The following is an 18,977-nucleotide window of genomic DNA, read 5'->3' on the forward strand; positions in this document are numbered from 1 at the left end:
AAAGTTATATGCTGTTGGTTTTTGTTGTTTTTTATTGTTAATGTGTACGTGTGGTGTGAGAGCACTTTATTTTGTTTTGTGAAATATCTAGCCTGTTTTCTTTAAAATGTTTAAATAATAAAGCATGCCATGTAGACGATGAATATAATTCCCATATAGGTTGGAAAAAAGCTTACAACGACAAAATTAAGGAAATTGCAATACGTTGAACATTTATAGATAAGATAGAGAATTTTGTGGTAGCAAATGTCTTTTTTTCTTAATTTTTTAGTTGTTATTTTTTGACGATTCCCATTTGTTGTCCTATGTGTGAAAATGTATATCCAACTTTATAAAAAAAAAATTACAACAATGTTTCAAAATAACAAAAAATCACATCATACAACACATCAATTGGTAAACAACACAAGGGAATTATCCATTTGCTTTGTTTTTTTAATATTGCATTAATTTTGAACGAATTGCATTTCCCAGCTCATGGCAAATCCCTTTTCAATATATGTTTCTCGAAGAAATCATATAAAAAGGACCAATTGTTTCCAGAGCTAAAATATGCACATACAATTGTAATTTTATGATTAGTTCAAAATAAATGAATATTTTTTTTTCAAAACAGCAGGGTATAATGTTATTCACACAACAATTTATTAATGAGAAGATGAGGGTGGGGAGGAAGGAGGGTAGGGGTAGCAGCACTACAAAATATACAATTCAATTTCAAAAAATATTCAACAATACAATGTACTATTTTCTACAGTCATATAAAATGTTTTGAATATAGTACATTAATTTTGTAAGTTTCAAATTACAATAATTTCTTTAAAAAAAAAACTTTTTTAAATGATGAAAAAATTTCTAAAACTTAGAAAAATATATTTTTTTCAAATGACAAAAATTGCAACAATTGTAAATGTGTGAAAAAAGAAGAAACAAATTTAAATATCTAATAATACATACAAACAAATATGTATGCACAATTTTGATTTCTTTTTGGATGAATATTATTTTATAAAATACATAATGAAATATGTAAAAACAAATACAAATTGTTGTATACAATTTTATGTGATTTTTGAGTGTTAATGCACCGCAACCGCTGCTCCCCATCGATGTCTATTGATAAAAGCCAATTGTATAGTTTCTGCCAAAGTGTCCCATGCGTCGCTGACGTCCAGCTAAATCAAGAAAGAAAAAAGTTCAAAATTAGTTTGTAATATCATAGGTTAATTTTGAAGTTTATTAACAGATAATTAAGGGGAAATATATAATTAAATATTATTACTTTTATCTATCTAAAATTAGACATATATAGAAATTTTAGATACGAGAACATGTGTGGTTTAGAAATTCCTATATAGGGTTTCTATGTATTAGCACGTGGAGGCATGTCAAGTCTTTTCATAAAGGTATAGCTTAGAATAGAATATAACTTTTTTATGAACACTTGAGAAGGAACCGTATTCTGACTACAAGCGAGATTACTTTTTTATGTGTGGTAGTCTCAGCAGTATATTGAAGTCATAAGTTACCATAATCTAAATAATTCTAGCTTTAAGACAAAAATCCAAACTGACCTGATTTAGCATAAACTGGAATTATAAGTTCTTGTACAAAATAATCGGTTAATTTTTTAACTTATTAACCGGTCTTTTCCCGGCGGAGTTAGTTTTATTAATTTTTCTTTAACAAAAAGGAAAGATCATCTGTAATCCACATTTTTTGCTTCTCTAAGATGTAAAACCTCCTCAGTTGAAAATCTAACAATTTGGTATATATTCTTAGTGTGTAGAATACAGAGTAAGATGAAAAAACTGCAACCAACTTCAGACTGCTGTCATTTCGAAGCCACTCGTCCGACAGCTGTTAAATTGATTCCAGAAAAAAAGTTCTTCGTGATGGAATTCAAGCGTGATAGTGTGATTTCTTTATATTTGGCTTGAAAACCACAAATGGCTATCGTTAGAGCACTCCAGCATTTAAATGTAAATATATCTTTTGTGCCTCGTACTATCGCTCGTTCCTGTAATACTGGCAGCGTAGCCCGACGTCAAGGAAGTGGACGACGTCACAATGGCCGAAATAGCAATATTCCATTCGGCAAATATTGAAAAATGAGGGGTAAAGCCATCGAAATTCCAAAAAGTGCAAGAACTTACACCGCAACAGAAAGAAAAAAGACTCAAAAGAGCTAAAGGGTTGCTTCGCTTGGCCGAAAGTGATGAACTGCCGAATTTGGTTTTCTCCGATGAGAAAACATTTGTTGTCCAGCAGTTTGTAAACAAACAAAATGATCGTGTTTACTTGCCAAAGAGGTCTGCTGAAAATGTACACCTTCGGTTGGCCACCAGAACTCAAGCGCCGTCCATGGCGATGGTGTGGGCCACCATAATAAATGCCGAATATTATCGCGAAAATATTCTGGAGGGTGTATTAAAGCCTTGGGCACGCAAACATTTTGGCCGCAGACCTTGGACATTCCAATAGGACTCAGCACGCGCTACTCGAGAATGGTTACAAAGAGGTTCCCCGCTTCATCTCCAGCGCACAAGGGCCACCAAAATTTCCGTTGGACTATTGTGTCTGGAGTATTTTGGAAAGCAAGGTTGGCACTAAAAAATACCAAAGTGTAGATCACCTCAAGCAAGCGCTTCGCCGGAAATGGGCCACAATACCGCAGGGCAACATTCGGGCATCGTGTGACGGTTTCATTGGCCGTTTGAAGGCCATAATTCGTGCCAAAGGTGACAAATTCGAACAAATCTAAACTTACTTTAAAATTTGATGCTATTTCCGACCTTTCATTCAATAAAATTTAAAAATTATGAATTATTATTGCATTTTTTTATCTCACCCTGTATTAAACATTTTAAAGGAAGAGATTCAGCTATTAAATGTTCGACAGCAGAGTTCGAATATAGGTTTTTGGCTTGACGATAATTATATTACATGGAGGACGTAATAATTAAACATTTTTAGAAATCACTTCGACGCTGATTTTGACTAAAGTTATCTTTAACTACAGACTATTTAAAAAAAAAACCTATAAGAAGCGACTTAGTTGTAATACAAAATCCTGTCTAAAGTGAGAAGGCTTGGCAATGTAGGAGAAATATATTTTTTTGGATAAAAAAAACTCTTCCGGTGTTATATTGGGGCTTCTATTGCAAAATCTAAAATATAAATATCAATATTCCAAACAAATTATAAAACACTTTTGTTGGGAGCTGTTATCTGGATGAAAGCTATTTTCACTTTAAACAAACAACTTAAGGTTAAAGGCAAATGAACAAGCAAGTTCATTGTAATCTTATGGAAATTACCCATTTTTCATTAATAAAATACGTAGTAGTCTGAAAAATCACTAATGCTAAACAACTAGTCAATGACTAATAATTATGCGTATGGATAATATGTAAATATGATGAAATAATAATGATTTAACTGCAATTATGCTAACACGTATAATGCGTCACCTTTTTAACCTCACATGAGCGAACATGGGTGAATAAGCTCATCGGAGACTCGTGACAAACACGAAACTGAAGGAAATTTTTTTTAATAACGGTCAGTAACATTAGGAGGAGAAAAACAAAAACAAGTTACAAATAGCTACAAAATAACAAAGATAACAAATATGACATTCAAGTTTTCCAGGTGAATTACTTTTTTTTCAGTGGGGGCAATAAACCTATTTTCAACAAAACAATGTTGTTTTACAAAGTTTACAATTTCAATTGTAAATTATTTTAGAAAAAATAAATGAAATCAATTTAAAAGTGACGCTTTTATTATTAATATTATAGAAATGTCAAGCTTGTTCTGATTTTGTCAAATCTTGAGGGGTTTAGTTTTGCTTAATGCCCTAACACAATGGAGTTAAATCTGCATTTATACATGAAGTTGCAGCTCTAATACAATCACACATGTTCCTTGGCAAACTCACTTTCAGCTCAACTCCCAAGGTTTTTTTTTCTTCCCTTAAAAATGCCTTGTCAGTAATTTCAGCTTTTTTCCTATTTATTACAAACTAGCTGGCCCGGTCCGCGTTGCCGGCCCGTAGTGTTTGTCTATTATGCATATTTGTCAAAGCATAATTATTCAAAGATATGAATGTTATAAATGTTCACGTACTGGTCGATTAGTTTCTAAGTTTTAGTCAAATGAGCAGTAATTTGGAATTTACTGTACTTTGTACACCTCATAATTGAGGGCTAATTGATTTAAGAATAGCCAAAGTTAATTACTTTTTTAAACTCATTAGCACCTCAGATTGTGCATTAGAGTCCTCATAAGTCCCCCTAACCATGTCGGTCTGTTTGTCCGCCAAAAGGGGTACTTGAGGGGGTACTATTACATTGAAAAAATTCTAAAATTTGTAGATATGTTGAAATTTTTGTGTAAGATTTTCACCCCCAAATACACAGTTTTAGCCAAATCCTTTGAAATATGGTAAAATGCGAAACATCGACATACATTGAAAACTTTCTTCACCCCTTATAATCCAAGATGACACCTCATAATTGAGGTCAGACTGAATTCAGAATAGTCAATTACAATAACTATTTTACACCCATTACCGTAATATGGGAACTAATTTTATTTGTCATTTAAATTGTAAATTAGAGACCCCATAAGGTCCATATTTTTCATCACAGTATAATTCAATGACGATTCAACAAATATTCGGTCCCGTGCTACTTTCTTATATTTGTAATTTGTTCATGTTTTCACAATTTATTTCATATTAATGTATATCCCAAATCTACGTTCCCAACCAATATTCTCTTGGGGGTTACAAATTCAATAGATACAAATTTTTCTTTTCTGACCACACATTAGATGTGAAAGTGGACTTGGGGATACTCCAATGTGGGGACTTTACATGAATAAATTTCTATGTGGCAATTATCTGTACGATGGTTCCTTACTCCAGGGTAGCATAAATACAATTTTTTTAGTGGTCAAGACCAATATGGGGCCTACTCCGAAAATTTTATGCGAAGAGGATCTCTACCCCCTTAGAAACAAAGATGCCAAATAAGGGCCAAAAATATAAGAAAGTGGCGAAGACTCCAAAAATGGCTTAAATCATACGATGGTTATTTATGATCGATATCATGACCTACAAGAGCGATTTAAGGTATCTTAAATGTTCAGGAAGAATTTTTGGAAGGATAGAAATCTTTTTCTTACTAAAAGTCCCATTCGCTCTACTATTTTGCACCCTTTATATTTGGTATTTTACTGATTATACTCCCAAAAATTTTTGCATTTTGAGCTCTCATTGGACGAATTATTGTCACATGAAAGAAGTAGGGCCACGCTTTGAAATAAGCCCCATTAGTCTTTTTCGGTCATTTTTGTTTGTTTAAATGTCTGCGCATCTTCCAGCTGAAGCACGATGTAGGCCCTGTAGTTGAAAGGTAGATGTCAGTTACCATCGTATTTCGCACTTATTTGTATTTCGCACTTGAAAAAATTATTCTTTATTTTGTTCACAAAAAATCCACTGAATTCAATATGATATTACAAATTGAAAAAAATTGACAAAAGAAGAATAACAAACTGAAAAAATCTTCAACTTGTTCGCTGATTTTTTACAGCAACTGTTTAAAGATCCTTACAAAGTTTGTCAATAGAATGTACTTTTATTTTAAAATTCAATTCCATTGGAATTTTTTTTCGATATTTTTCCGTTTTGAGAATTGTTGCAATGAGATCTCCTTTTTCGTGATTTTTTTAACGATTTTGAAAAAGTAATTAGGGTAAGTGTGCCTAAGTTCGGCATGTCCCAGTAGTCGGCACTTTTTATTTTTAAGCCCAAATAAATGAAACTATTATAACTAAATGTATTTTGTTTACTTCAAATATATTGCCAGCTATCTTTGTGTACAATTTTGCTAAGAAAAGATGATTTATTCAAATAAAAATTAAATTTTTGTCTGTGAAGGTCATCAACAATCCATATTCTTAAGAAAAGTACGATAAAGACGTCGAATCAGTTAAACTAAACAAAAATATTATATTTTAATGAATTAATTTATTATTATTATTAATTATTTTTACAAAAAATTTGGTTTGCCGACTGTTGGAACATGCCATACCGCCAATTGGCAAGTGGTGCCGACTACTGGCAAAAAAAAGCATTGTTTTAATAAAACTACAAATTTATGAAATTTAATAAAAATTTATTAAAACTTTATTTATTATTGCAAAAACTATACAAAATTTCGAATCTGAATAAATTAACTTTGTAATAATTGAAAAGTTCCACTCAGAATGGTGAGCGATTAAAAACGCGAAAATCCTAAAAGTACCGACTACTGGTACACTTACCCTATCTTTTAACTTTGGTGTGACCGCATTAAATTATTTCGGTATCATCTATTCCGTTTCGCCACCACATAATTCGGTACTACACTTCCATGTAACCCGCTATCAATTTCAGTTCTCAAGAAATCAAGTCAATTAAATAAATTGGTATTAATATTCGAATTCAAAAATAAAATATAAAAAACACTACAAATGTACATTAAAGTAAGTACAAAAAAGTAAGTCAAAATGGAAAAAATCATGCAAAATAAAACATTACTATTGTACATTTCAAAAGTCAAAATGAAAATGTTAACATATCACATTTTTACGCGATTTTTTTGGATATTATCCTTTTCGGATAAGAGCCAATTCCGAATTTGTATGAATCATTAAAAACAGTTCAGCGGTTCTTAAGTTATAAGCGTAGTAACTAACACAACTTTCATTTATATATATAGATTAAAGCGTCAGTTCGAAATTGATTTGTCGACCTTTGCAACTGCGGAAGGGAAAATACATGTGCAATAGAAATTGAAGTTTCGTCGGGTTATGTCAATCTGGCTTTGGAATGACCCATTGTCCATGTTAATTTGTAATCACTCTACAGGTCGCAGTTACATTATTCATGAAAATTTGCATGTAGTTAGCGTTAGGACCAGAATAGAACCCTATAGTCTTGAAGATGTTCACAAAATATTTTAGGAATGATACATACATATTTTAAATTTTGCACAAGACCAGGGCGAAAGCCTAGCAAATTTAAATCGACATCGGAGTGTATTTAACGGTTGAAATGGAGTATAACTTTTATGTGAAACATTTTCCGCATAAATATTGTTCAAATGCAACGCTATATGGGCTATATCGGCCTTGTTGATGGTATGGGCCGCTATAACAGCCGATGGTCGCTCTCCGCTTATATTAATCGACCGTGGCATCAGAATAAATGCCGAATATTATCGCGAAAATATTGTGGAGGGTGTATTAAAGCCTTGGGTACACAAACATTTTGGCCGCAGACCTTGGACATTCCAACAAGACTCAGCACCATCGTACTCAGCACGCGCCACCCAAGAATGCTTACAAAATAAGGTTCCTCGCTTCATTTCCAGCGCACAATGGTCACCAAAATCTCCGGATACCAATCCGTTGGACTATTGTGTCTGGAGTATTTTGGAAAGCACGGTTGGCACTAAAAAATACCAAAGTGTCGATCACCTCAAGCAAGCCCTTCGCCGGGAATGGGCCAAAATACAGCAGAGCAACATTCGGGCAGTGTGTGACCATTTCATTGGCCAGAATTCGTGCCAAATGTGACCAATTCGAACAAATCTAAACTTATTGTAAAATTTGATGCTATTTAAATAAAGAAATGTAAAATATATGACGTTTGACTTTGTTGCAGTTTTTTATCTCACCCTGTATATGGCCCACTAACAATTCTAGCCAGACGGACATGTCTAATCAACATAGAATCTTATGCTGATCGAGTATATATCGTTTGTGGGGTCTAAAATGTTTATTTCGAGGAATGACAAACCTAATATACTCTGCATACTTTTAAGAGATCGTAAGTTTTTGAAAATTCTGATGCCAGATCAATTAGGATAATTCGAAAGGAGGAACAAATAACATTGATTTTAAATTGGAAATTAACATATAAATTATTGTGTTATAGGTATCACATGGTCAACCTCGCCAGACTGTAGCCTTTTATTCAATTACAAATATAAATTTAAACTATTGTATCATGTTCAAGTCGACAGTCTTTCTGATTTAAGTGTTTCATAAACGCTTAATTTGCATGAAGAATTTAAAAACTATTTTATAGATAAGAAAACATATGTATGTTTTCAGTATATTCCAATATATATTCTATCCTTTCCACATATATTCTAACGAACAATTTGTCATTTATTGGGAATATTGTGGATTGGAGACATTCTCAAAGGCGCCTCTATACATAGAGGGTATATGCTACATATTCAAAAAAATATACACATATTTCTTAGAATTAATGAAACCTAAACAGGACGTCTGCAAATTTGTGTGACCATAAATGTATGGTATGGAGTTATATTTTTTGATACCCTCCTATCTTACATTTATGTATATGAGACAATTGCGTATGATTGTATGAACAAAGACAAATATTTATACAGACCTTCCCTGGCGTTACTTTAGAAAAAATCACATTAAAGGTCATCTAAATAAAAACATTTCTATGCAAAAATTAAATAATATACCAACATATTTCTAAATACTTATATCTAAACACATAAAACATACAAGAAATATACGTACAGATTTTACAAAAATCGTTTTGAGGGGACTTTTCTTGGGATTTTCAATTAGTCTTGTGTTCCATTTGGTGGGACTTAGGATATTGGAGGTTGGTGATGATTTTTTTTGTTATCCCACACAATTCCGTATGCGTTGTGTATGGTGGTAGTTGTAGTTGTTGCTTTAAAGTTTTCACAAAATTAAGTTGTTGTTGTTGTAATTGGATTGATTTCACACACACAGGCTGCAGGGTAATTAATAAGAATGAACACTTTTACGATTACATTGGTTTTGAAATAGGTGGTGGTTCAACAAAACAACAAATATTTGGATTCTTTTTTTTGGTAATTTTGGTGGAGCGTATGTAGTTGTTTTGGATGCTTTCTGATCATGTTGTTGTTGTATAATTTTCTAGAACGTATTTTGTTGTTTATTTACGTTGATTCAGGCGTTGCACACGTACTGGAAATAGACATGGAAGAAACACAGGAAAGAACAAAAACAAACATGGATTAGTCGGATTGGTACAATAAAATACATATAAATTTTGGTTTAGTTTTTATTTTTTTGTTTTAGTACAAGAAAAACAATAACAAACAATATGCGAAACAACAATTTTTTGAAATATTGATTTAATCGATATTTCAGTTTTTTTTGTTTTGTCTTTGCAAAAGGGGGTTAATTAGCTGTAGAACAAGGGAAAATAACAACATTCAGGAATTAGTTCAAAATTTTAACCAAAATTACAGGATTTTTTTTTTTTTTTTTTGGATTTCAGTTTTCTTGGGCGGCTTAAAAGGAGCAGAGAAGCGTTGTGTTTCAAAAGTTCAGTTAAAGATAGAGCATACACAAAATTGGCATTCCATTTTATTTTATTGATTTCAAAATTAGAAATTGTGACGCACACATGGCAATTTTTTATGTCATGGCCAACAAGGTTAATTTTCATAACGCTGGGAAAATATAACCCAGATCGGCTTAAAAATATAAAGTTCTTAGAACACATTTCCTTGGAGTTTTTTTTTTTTATATTTTCCGAATAATAGCTTGTTTTACAACAGTATGCTGGCTTAAGCATTAGTAGATCTCTCTTTCATTTAATTGCACATATTTTGTACTTTTAACACAACATACACAAAATATTTTGTTTACATCTATTACAAAATAATGGGAAATTTCAAAATTTACAAACTTGTTCACATTAGACTGGGGATTGATTGTTGTTTTTAAAATTTAATTTGATTTCATTTTATAATCCACATAGATATTATTTATATCGATGATATGGCGTAGATTTGGTTTTGATGGTCCGAGATATTTTGTATTAAGGAAACTATGTTAAGTTGGTTTTTGTATATCAGGACAACTAGGCGACTAAACTACTAGGTAGGTGTAATTATGTTTCCATTTTTTTGTGTGTTTCTTTTAATAAAATTTACTTAGAAATGTAAATCGCAGTTTAGTTTCTATAATGAAAAAAGAATGGAATAGAAAATAATACAGTAAATATTAATGGAGTTTGAAAAATTTAGGAGAATGATTGTTCGGGTAATGTGTCCTTTGTATGTGTGGTGTTTGAAATTAATATTGTATCAATTTATTTTAAATAATCATGGTTTATGTTACTAATAATTTCCAATTTGTTATGAGCCACACAAGGTGACAGTTCAGGTCAGCGTGTGACGGTTTCATTGGCCGTTTGAAGGCCATAATTCGTACCAAAGTGACCAATTCGAACTAATCTAAACTTATTCTAAAATTTGATGATATTTCCGACATTTTTTGCTTTCATTCAATAAAATTTAAAAAAAAAATGTAAAAATTATGGCGCTTGATTTTGTTGCAGTTTTTTACCTCACCCTTTCTTGAAAAGATTATTTCAGTTTTGAACTTGAAATTGAGAAAATTTGGATCTTTGTTTTAAAAATTCCCTTACCACAAGAAAGCAAGTCACTGTTTTATCTAGATAGCGAATCTTTTCATTTTTTTGAGACATTTTGATTATTTAGATGTTTTTAAAATAGTTATGAAGGTTACAAGAAATGATTGGAAATTCGTTAGTTTTGTGTCTTTTTAAAACGTGTTGTTTTTTTGGGGTATAAATCTACCATGACTATTTAAAATATTGATAAAATGTGTGTGTGTGTTTGTTTGTTTGTGTGTAAAAGGAAAGCGTATTTGAAGGACAGGGCTTAGCGAGCGGGCACAGGACAACAATTATAAAAAGCAAACAAATAATGCATTAACAATAGATCAAAAAATAACAACTTAAAAACATTTTAAATTTGGATTTTACAAAATAACATCAACTTATGGCGGTAACATAAAAAACATGCAAATTTTGAAAACAAAGTAAAAAAATAAAAAAATAAATAAAAAATTAAAAAATTGCTTAAAATGCAGTTTTTTCATTTATTTGGAAATATTACAAAATCACTACTTTTTTTTGGGTTCCTTCATAGGCATAGAAATATGACATTGTTTGGAAGCATTATTAAACAATTTAGATTTATGGCTGCCGGGCTGCCATATTGAGTTTAGTTTATTTGAAGGGAGTGAAATAAAACGGAAGAGAGAGCGTAACATCAACAAAATGCAAAATAGGCAAACCATACTTCATTTTGTTGGCTTTTGTATAGCTACCTTTTGAGTGAGTTTTTTAGGATACTTTTATAAACCAAAAACGTGATGATTAATATCCATTGTGTAGAAAGATCCCCGCGGAAGGAGTCTAAAGTATGACTTCTTCAAATATGTTTTCAAAGAATTCAACTTTGTTTTTTTTGGGGGGAAACTACTACCATGATGATGTTTGTTGGGATTAGAAGTTAATGTCGAAGTCGTTGTAGTTATTTATTCGTTGCAGCTTTTCTTTTATAATATTTTTATAGTAAATCATTATTTTGTTGCTTAAGTCTTCTAATGTTTTCTTATGTGACTTTTTTTGTATATATCATTTACTCCATGGGTACATATATTTGGTTTAATTATTATACGAGTAGTAAATAATGATGAGATACGTAGGTATATTTTTTTTATTTCCTTCTTGTGTCGTGTTTTTTTATTTCTTATAATGTAAAGAAGAAAGTGTTTCTTCATTTCATTGTGTGTTATTAGTGTATTTTATTTTTGAGTTATTATTGTTTTATTTTATATATAAAATTAAAGTTAGAAAATAAAGCGTTGATATATGTTTTTGGTTACGTTTTCTGTTTGTTTCCTTGATAATAGACCCTGTGATCTTCTCTTATTTTTATTAATTTTTCTCATTTCTGCAAGGACCACAATGCCTTAGGGTCCTTAATAACTTTATGGTAACCATAAAGTTCTGTCATTATACAAATTACTGTTTTAGAAATGAGATTTTCTAATCTTTTATTTTAGGAGTATTTCTTTTTTTTTGTTTTCTTGGTAATATAGTTTGTGATTTTTTCATTTTTATTATTTACTTTATATGATTTATATTTTTTTAAGTTTTCATTTTTTTTTGTGTTAAATATTTTTTTCTTTACTGAACTCTTGTTGGATTTCTGTGAAGATTATTGAAAAATCTGAACTGCAGACGTAAATCAAGATCTTTTCTTACTGTAATCGAGAGAAAGAAAGAAATAAAAAATAAAAGAAATAATAAAATAAACATAAATTAAAACAACACATTGAATGTTTAATACATAAAATAAATAAATAAATAAATAATAAACGTAGAAACTAGGATGGTAAAACGTAATTTGTTTGTTCAAATGAAAGGAGGACTAGGAGGATACGTATACGCAACAAAACAAAAAATAAGAGTCAACAACATTTAGAATCACAGTTGGGTACAAAAACATCGAGGAAGTGATCAGATTTGGTCTCTAGTTTCTAAGCCAACCAGAGGTGCTATCAGAGAAAGAACAGAAATTGGTAGGTAGTATAGAAAACAAAATCATAGGCCTGGACAAAAATCAGGTATATATTTGAGATGATCAGACAGATGATATGATAATAAGTTATGAAAATTGAATTGGGGAGAAAAAAGTAGACATTTGTGTGTCATGGCAGAATGTTATTATTAAAAAAAAACAAGTTTTCATTAGGCCGTAAAAGGAATGCAAATCTAGCCAAGACACTCAACAATGTACTTTAATCTAATGATTCAATTATGGCGTCCAAATGAAAATCAACCAGAAGGATATGAGAGATATTAAAATGACAGCAGAATGTGACCGCTTTTTGGATTGACGACTGTGATTTATAATAAAGCCTTTAATTATGCCATTTCTAAGATGGCTATTTGGTATTATAGTGAAAATCATGTGACAGACAAGGGATAAAACGAAGGAAATTGAGGATCTCTGATCTTGGAAACGACGAGCAAGAAAAAAATACAACTTAAAGGGGTTATTCACATTCAAATAAATAATAACAAAAATATATAGAAAACTTGATGAATAATGACGATGAATACAGAGAGAGATGAACGACAAAGAAGATGAAAGCATACATGACAAAAGAGATGAGGAAAAAAAAAACAGAATCATACTTGAAAATATACAACAAATGAGAGGAATAATTATGTACAAATATAAATTGGTCGGCAATTATAAACATATTTGGAGTGTAAGATAAACATAGGATACACAGAGAAATATCAATAAACACAATCAATCAACATTGAAGCATTTTTCTGAAATGTGTTTTGATTTGAAGCATTTTTACAGTATTGAAATGTAAGTTTGGATCTGCTATTCCAAACACGTATAAGAAACTCTGATGACTTTAGCTTTCAGGCTGGCTGTATTGTATGTTTTTGTTGGGGGAGTTTTATTTGGTGTGGCTGTTTGGTGGTTGTGACTATGTGTGTAACGCATTTTTTGTACACAGCTTAAAGTTGAAACTGTTCTTGCTGGATTGTGTGGGAAGTTTTTGGTTTTCATTTTATGACTGTGTCCTTTTTTACAGACTAACTCACGTATGGGATTTATAGCTGGTAAGATCTTCATTATAAGCTGGCATATCAGCGGCAGCAGCAGCAGCTATGGCAGACATCGATGACATGGACGACGAAGCCGAGGACACTCTCCGTGATCCTTCATTCGAGGAGGCCACAAAATCAAAATCAAAAACACTATTACCGCCGCCACCACGTATAACCATATTGTCGGGATCAACCTCTACCTCATAGTCGGCACGAGGTTGAGGTGATGGCGAGGGTGAAGGTGATGGTGTTATGGGACTTCCACGAACCACCATATTATCAGGATCCACCTCGACCTCATATTCGACGCGAGGTATTGGCGAGGGTGAGGGCGATAGCTCCATTGAAGGTGGAGCAATGTAATCCATGCCCTGATTGGCCGGTGGCAATAAGAGCTTGGGCAAATTGGGTTTAAGTTTTTGTACACGTACAACTGATACATTTGCGATGATAATTGATTGACATATATATAATTTTTTGAAGGGAGAATTTTCAATTTCGATGCGTATTTTTTGGTTAATTTACACGTGTATATTGAAGAATTTATGTAGATTTCGAATTGGATTTATTTAGAAAATAATAACAGAATTAAAATAATTAATAGTTATGAATATAATTAGAGAAAAAAAATAAACAACAACAAATTACAAAGAAATATTACAGGAGAATATTAAACAAATATTACACAAAGGATATATAGAGAGAGGGGACAAAGAGAAATTAAGGGAAATATAAACCACAATTAAAGAAATTGGGAAAGGAGTGGGGATATTGATTTCATTTTAAGACGACTAAGTCAACAAATGATTCGAAACTACAAATCTACAAGAAATTAATGCGTATATGATAAAAACGAAACGATACGGTAATGGGCGGCGAACTTAGGATAATTGCACACAAATGAGTTGAAGAGGATTGGAGAACCAAGGAGTAGTTATAAAACAACAACAATAACACAGGTTTATATATTTTCAATTAATTCTGTTCCATTTTTTTTAGAGAAAAGTCCCCTATTGGCTTTCAAAACGTATACTATTTTTTATCTATTTTTGTTTTATTTTAAATTTTCAACAAATAACAAAACAATAAACACATTATAAATAACAACAACCAAAACAAATATTGGGTGAACTTTTTGTTTAAAAAGACATGAAGAAAACCATTTTCACGCATCATTACTGGTTGGTTGGTGGGTTATCAGACGCAGACAAAATACGTTGACGAGATATTGGTTGTTGGATGATTCTTTTCTGGTGGAAAGTAAACGTAGTGTTAAATTTTCCAAATAAGGTGGAGATTTACAAGGTAAGGTACACATCATATTACCTGAATCGATAATTAGATATCATAACCAGCATATTTTAGAGCGCGATCTTTATTATTGATACTTCAGAATGAGGCTCTATAGATTCCAAGGAAATTTAAAATGCTACTTTAAAGTATAAGTTAAAATTGGGGAAAAAATAAAACTAATTTCTAAACTATGGACATGAAAGGAAAATTGAGTTTTCCTTAAACAGAGTCATTCTTATCTGATTGAGAAGTATTAAAACCGAAAAAAGGTCAATGTCTGTTTCTACGTAAAACCTAATGAGTTGCATAATAGATGCAATATTGAATTTCCATTGACCTTTTCGATATACTGTTGATTTCTACAAAAAAAGGAAATTTTGATATTTATTATTTTTTCTCATATTATTGAGCATTTTTATGAATTCTTACTGTCACTAGTTCATGGAGGGAACTTTACTTTCTTCGTCAAAAAAATTTAAAAATACTGAAAACCCGTGAAGGAAGCATGATTCTTTTACATTGTAATAGAGGACTGTCCTACTGGTCTCTTCTACAAATAAAATACCTTGTTTCTGTCTTCTATAAAGGACATATTTTATCATCTGGTGTCAGTCCTTTGCAGGTATTCTATTGATGGGCGGTCTGTCTATTTTAAAGCAATTACCAACTGTAGAGGTTATAAGTAAGCCATGGACAACTGCTGTTGTACCCGAAATGGATTCCCGAATGACGAGCTTGAGTCGTTTTGATCGCAATCCTAGATCTGAATCCTGTGCTGCCTAACAAAAACGTCACTGATATTCCTTTGATTGCTTCCATGAATTTCGTACAGCTTCCAGGATGGGTATGACTTCTCATTCGAAATACTATAGGTAGGGATTGTTGGTTTCTAAGGCATTACATGAATTGTAGGGGTAAAACGGATTAACTAAAATATGAAAAAAATTGAAATTGAGGACTTGAACTCTAACAAAATATCGTGTCAACAAGAACTACAAAAATTCTAATAAAATGAAATTAAGGAAACATAATGAACAAAGTTTATTCATATATTCGTGCGAACATTTTAAATTTCCTTTTCATCTAAATCCTCGTTATTCTTGGTCATGGCTAAGGCTTCAGTAACACTTCGAGGATTAGAGCACAATAGTAATATCTCATCCGTGTTACTGTTGTTATTGTTGTTGTTGCTGCGGTTGTTGCCATTGTCATCAGCAGCATTTGAAGACTTGTGCATATGATTAATAATATTCATATTGTTCGAATTGTTATTGTTGTTGTTGCTATGATATTCCAATGATAAATCATTGAGAATGGTGCTGTTGCTACAGTTGCTCTTATTATTCATATTAGTCACATTGGTTATTGTTGTTGTTGTTGCAACATTAGCATTATTCTCCAAATATTCCTGCTTAACATATGCACGTGATGATGACATTGCTGATGACGACACCGACGACGATGATAATGTTGCTGATGATTGTGACAATGATGTATTATTATCATCATTGATAGATGAATCAACAGTTGTAACATTTTTATTTATAAACGACAATGGTGCAGCATGAGCAGCAGCAGCAGCGGTATTAACTACCGCTGACGTTGGAGACGTTTTGCCATAATTTACATTGTGACTGCTTTTATCGAGTAATGAAATACATGTCGATGGTAAGATTGTGCCTGATGATGGCGATGATTTATTATTTTCCAATACAATGCTTTTATCTGGTGATGTAGTAGCTGATGATGACAACAATAACAATGATGGTGGCATTGGTAATGGCGGTGGTGGTGATGCTGCTGCTTTAAATGGTGATATGCGTGATGAAACTAAACTATTATCATCGTTTTCACCTTCACCTGTTTGTTTGTGCGACGTTTTGATGTGTTTTTTTTTTGTTGTTTATAAAAAATAAACCAAATTATCAGAATATTTGCCAAACTACCAAAGGGTTTTGATTTTCTTAAAACTAACTAAACCTTAAGGAAAGAACATTGTGGAGGGGGTCGATACAAGAGAATAAGAGAAAAAAATACGCAGTTGTAGAAAGTGGAAAAAACCAACGATGCCTTTTTAAACCGTACAGCTGCATTAACTTGCTTTAAAACTCTCTGAGCTAATAGGATGCTGTCATAGAGACAATTTTCCTCTGCTATAACTACTTTTCGATACTTACTTCTGTCAATGTTACGTTGCAAATGTGCAGCAACTCTATGACGGGCATCATTGAATTCAAGATGTAGACCCAATCTAAGCAGTGAGGTGTTCTTCTCCACTAAATCGGTAATTTCCATTTCAATCTTATTACCCAAAACTTGTGATCTCTGAAAAAATGTGGAAATAAAATATTAATTATTGAAAATTTCAATTAAATGAACAAAGTTACACAAGGTCAAATAATGAAATGAGAAAAACAGGCAACGATCAATTCTTCGACAATTTGTCGAATAAAATTTTGTATGATTGTGCGGGCGATTTAATTGTCATCTCCTCTTGGTCAAACTGTATATAGGCTTCGAGCGTGATTAATATTATTACATTCTGTTTTTGTACGACGATTCGAAATTGAACTCGAAAGAACAGCACCGATTCCTTGTCCTTTTTTCAAAATTTCTCCTTTTTAAAAAAGAAAAGATTAATCTTGAAACCGGCGTATCTCTTTCGAGTTAACTTTCGTATAGTCCAAGGAAAGAATTTTTCGTGTAGTGTTCATGATAAGGTTAAGGTTTATGACATGGAAAAGTTTGTTTGAGTATTTCTTTTTCAAAAGGATGTTGTAGAAGTTGGGGAAAAATTGGGTCGGGTTCGAAGTATGTTAGATAAAGAGGAGTATGGTTTGGTTTTGGTAAGTACTAATTATTACTTATCGATTTGTTTATACTGATCTTTCATTTGTTTATACTGATCTTTCAAAAACTATTTTTTGCGATTTTTAAAAATTTGGTGGGACCTACAAAGTCTAATGTTTTAAAGAAATCAATATAAACAAATCGATTCGATAATTAATAATTAGTACTTATAGAGGTTTTTAAAGCGAACAAAATCGATGTTCAATAGAGATAATACTCTGGTGATTCTATTACCACCCCCAAAAAGGTTGATTCTATTGATTAAAGTTTAATATCTTCTTAGACCTTGTGTAACATATATTCTAAATCATTGCGACTTACCTGATTCGAGGCTCTGAATTCCTCAATGGTGCGACACTTAAGTAGGGCTTGCACTAATTTAACTATGACAGGCGGACTGATGAAATTTGTTTCGACATTTAATACTCTCAAGGTTTTGCTTTTCTCAATGGCCTCGGCCAGCAATAGAGCTAACTTGTCGGTTAAACCGACATTTGTTAGGGACAGTACTTCCAAGTGTTCATTACCGGGCAGTGCATTAATCAATTGTTCCAATTTTTCCTCGGAAATATTCTGCAGAAAAAAAATCAAACAAACAAAGAAGCGAACATTAGAACATTTGATATTATCGTTCAAATCAATTTCGTCACACATACCTTGATGTTATTCAAATTCAAATCAATCAATTTCTCATCATCATCCTTGACACGTCTTATGGACTCCTCAACGTCTGTATCGTTTGGTGGATCCATGGGATAGACTTTTTGTTGTGTCGACTTGGTGATGCCATCCCAACCCATGCCAACGGGTTGACCTTTGTTCAACAGCGAAGCATGATATTGATCTTGATTCATCATTGAATGGAAACCCAATATAGCTGCCAAATCAATAATTTCTTCTTGTGTAGCATCCTTCAAAGCGCTCTCATATTCATCTCCCAAATCAATGGCAATCTTTTCCTCGGCCTCAACATCACGTTGATCACGTGGTGGTGGTACCCATTTCTTACCACGCACGGTACCCTTGACATAGGGTTCAAACTCTGGTTGATCGGGAGTTTCAATGGCTTGCTTGTTGATGTGTTCAATGAGCTTTTTGCGATTCAAGGGACCGGTGGGGTCCTTGGTGCACTCATAGCTGCAACGTTGATCGGGGGGCAAGAAGTTGTCCTGGAATTAAAAAAAGTGTTTGTATTTTAAATAGTGCCTGGAAAATTATATTTTTGTGGCAAAGTCACTCGTTTATTTTTACAAATATTTGTGAAGGATTATTATGCCAT

General features: G+C 32.2%; 2 protein-coding genes across 16 annotated transcripts in view; both read right to left on the reverse strand.

Moving 5' to 3' along the window:
- Positions 1-334: 334 nt before the first annotated feature.
- LOC101894270 (tropomodulin) overlaps positions 335-18,977 on the reverse strand; it is a 359,112-nt gene continuing 340,469 nt past the window's right edge. For 9 of the 15 annotated variants that reach the window (XM_059122212.1, XM_059122223.1, XM_059122237.1 and 6 more), the window contains 7 exons: positions 18,355-18,867; positions 18,020-18,271; positions 17,026-17,173; positions 13,550-13,988; positions 11,242-12,183; positions 8,620-9,060; positions 335-1,175 (listed from right to left, as the gene is read on the reverse strand). In XM_059122212.1, coding sequence (XP_058978195.1) covers positions 12,168-12,183; positions 13,550-13,988; positions 17,026-17,173; positions 18,020-18,271; positions 18,355-18,867 — 1,368 coding nt within the window. In that variant the 3' untranslated portion in view covers positions 335-1,175; positions 8,620-9,060; positions 11,242-12,167. Of the gene's footprint in view, positions 1,176-8,619; positions 9,061-9,790; positions 10,065-11,241; positions 12,184-13,549; positions 13,989-17,025; positions 17,174-18,019; positions 18,272-18,354; positions 18,868-18,977 lie in introns of all 15 variants that reach the window. The other 6 variants (XM_005183757.4, XM_011294325.3, XM_059122239.1 and 3 more) reach the window with 5 other exon arrangements.
- Positions 13,999-17,019, reverse strand: LOC131802296 (GATA zinc finger domain-containing protein 14-like). The gene is made up of 2 exons (XM_059122296.1): positions 14,882-17,019; positions 13,999-14,805 (listed from the first exon to the last, which is right to left on the reverse strand). The coding sequence occupies exon 1, from the start codon at positions 16,620-16,622 to the stop codon at positions 15,915-15,917; it is 708 nt and encodes a 235-aa protein (XP_058978279.1). The 5' UTR covers positions 16,623-17,019; the 3' UTR covers positions 13,999-14,805; positions 14,882-15,914.

This window comes from Musca domestica, unplaced genomic scaffold (assembly GCF_030504385.1).
Source record: "Musca domestica strain aabys unplaced genomic scaffold, Musca_domestica.polishedcontigs.V.1.1 1, whole genome shotgun sequence".
Classification (NCBI taxonomy): domain Eukaryota; kingdom Metazoa; phylum Arthropoda; class Insecta; order Diptera; family Muscidae; genus Musca; species Musca domestica.

What these genes read in the sequence shown, in the direction of transcription:
- LOC131802296 (XM_059122296.1), bottom strand. Translation starts at nt 16,622, where the DNA reads ATGCCACCATCATTGTTATTGTTGTCATCATCAGCTACTACATCACCA.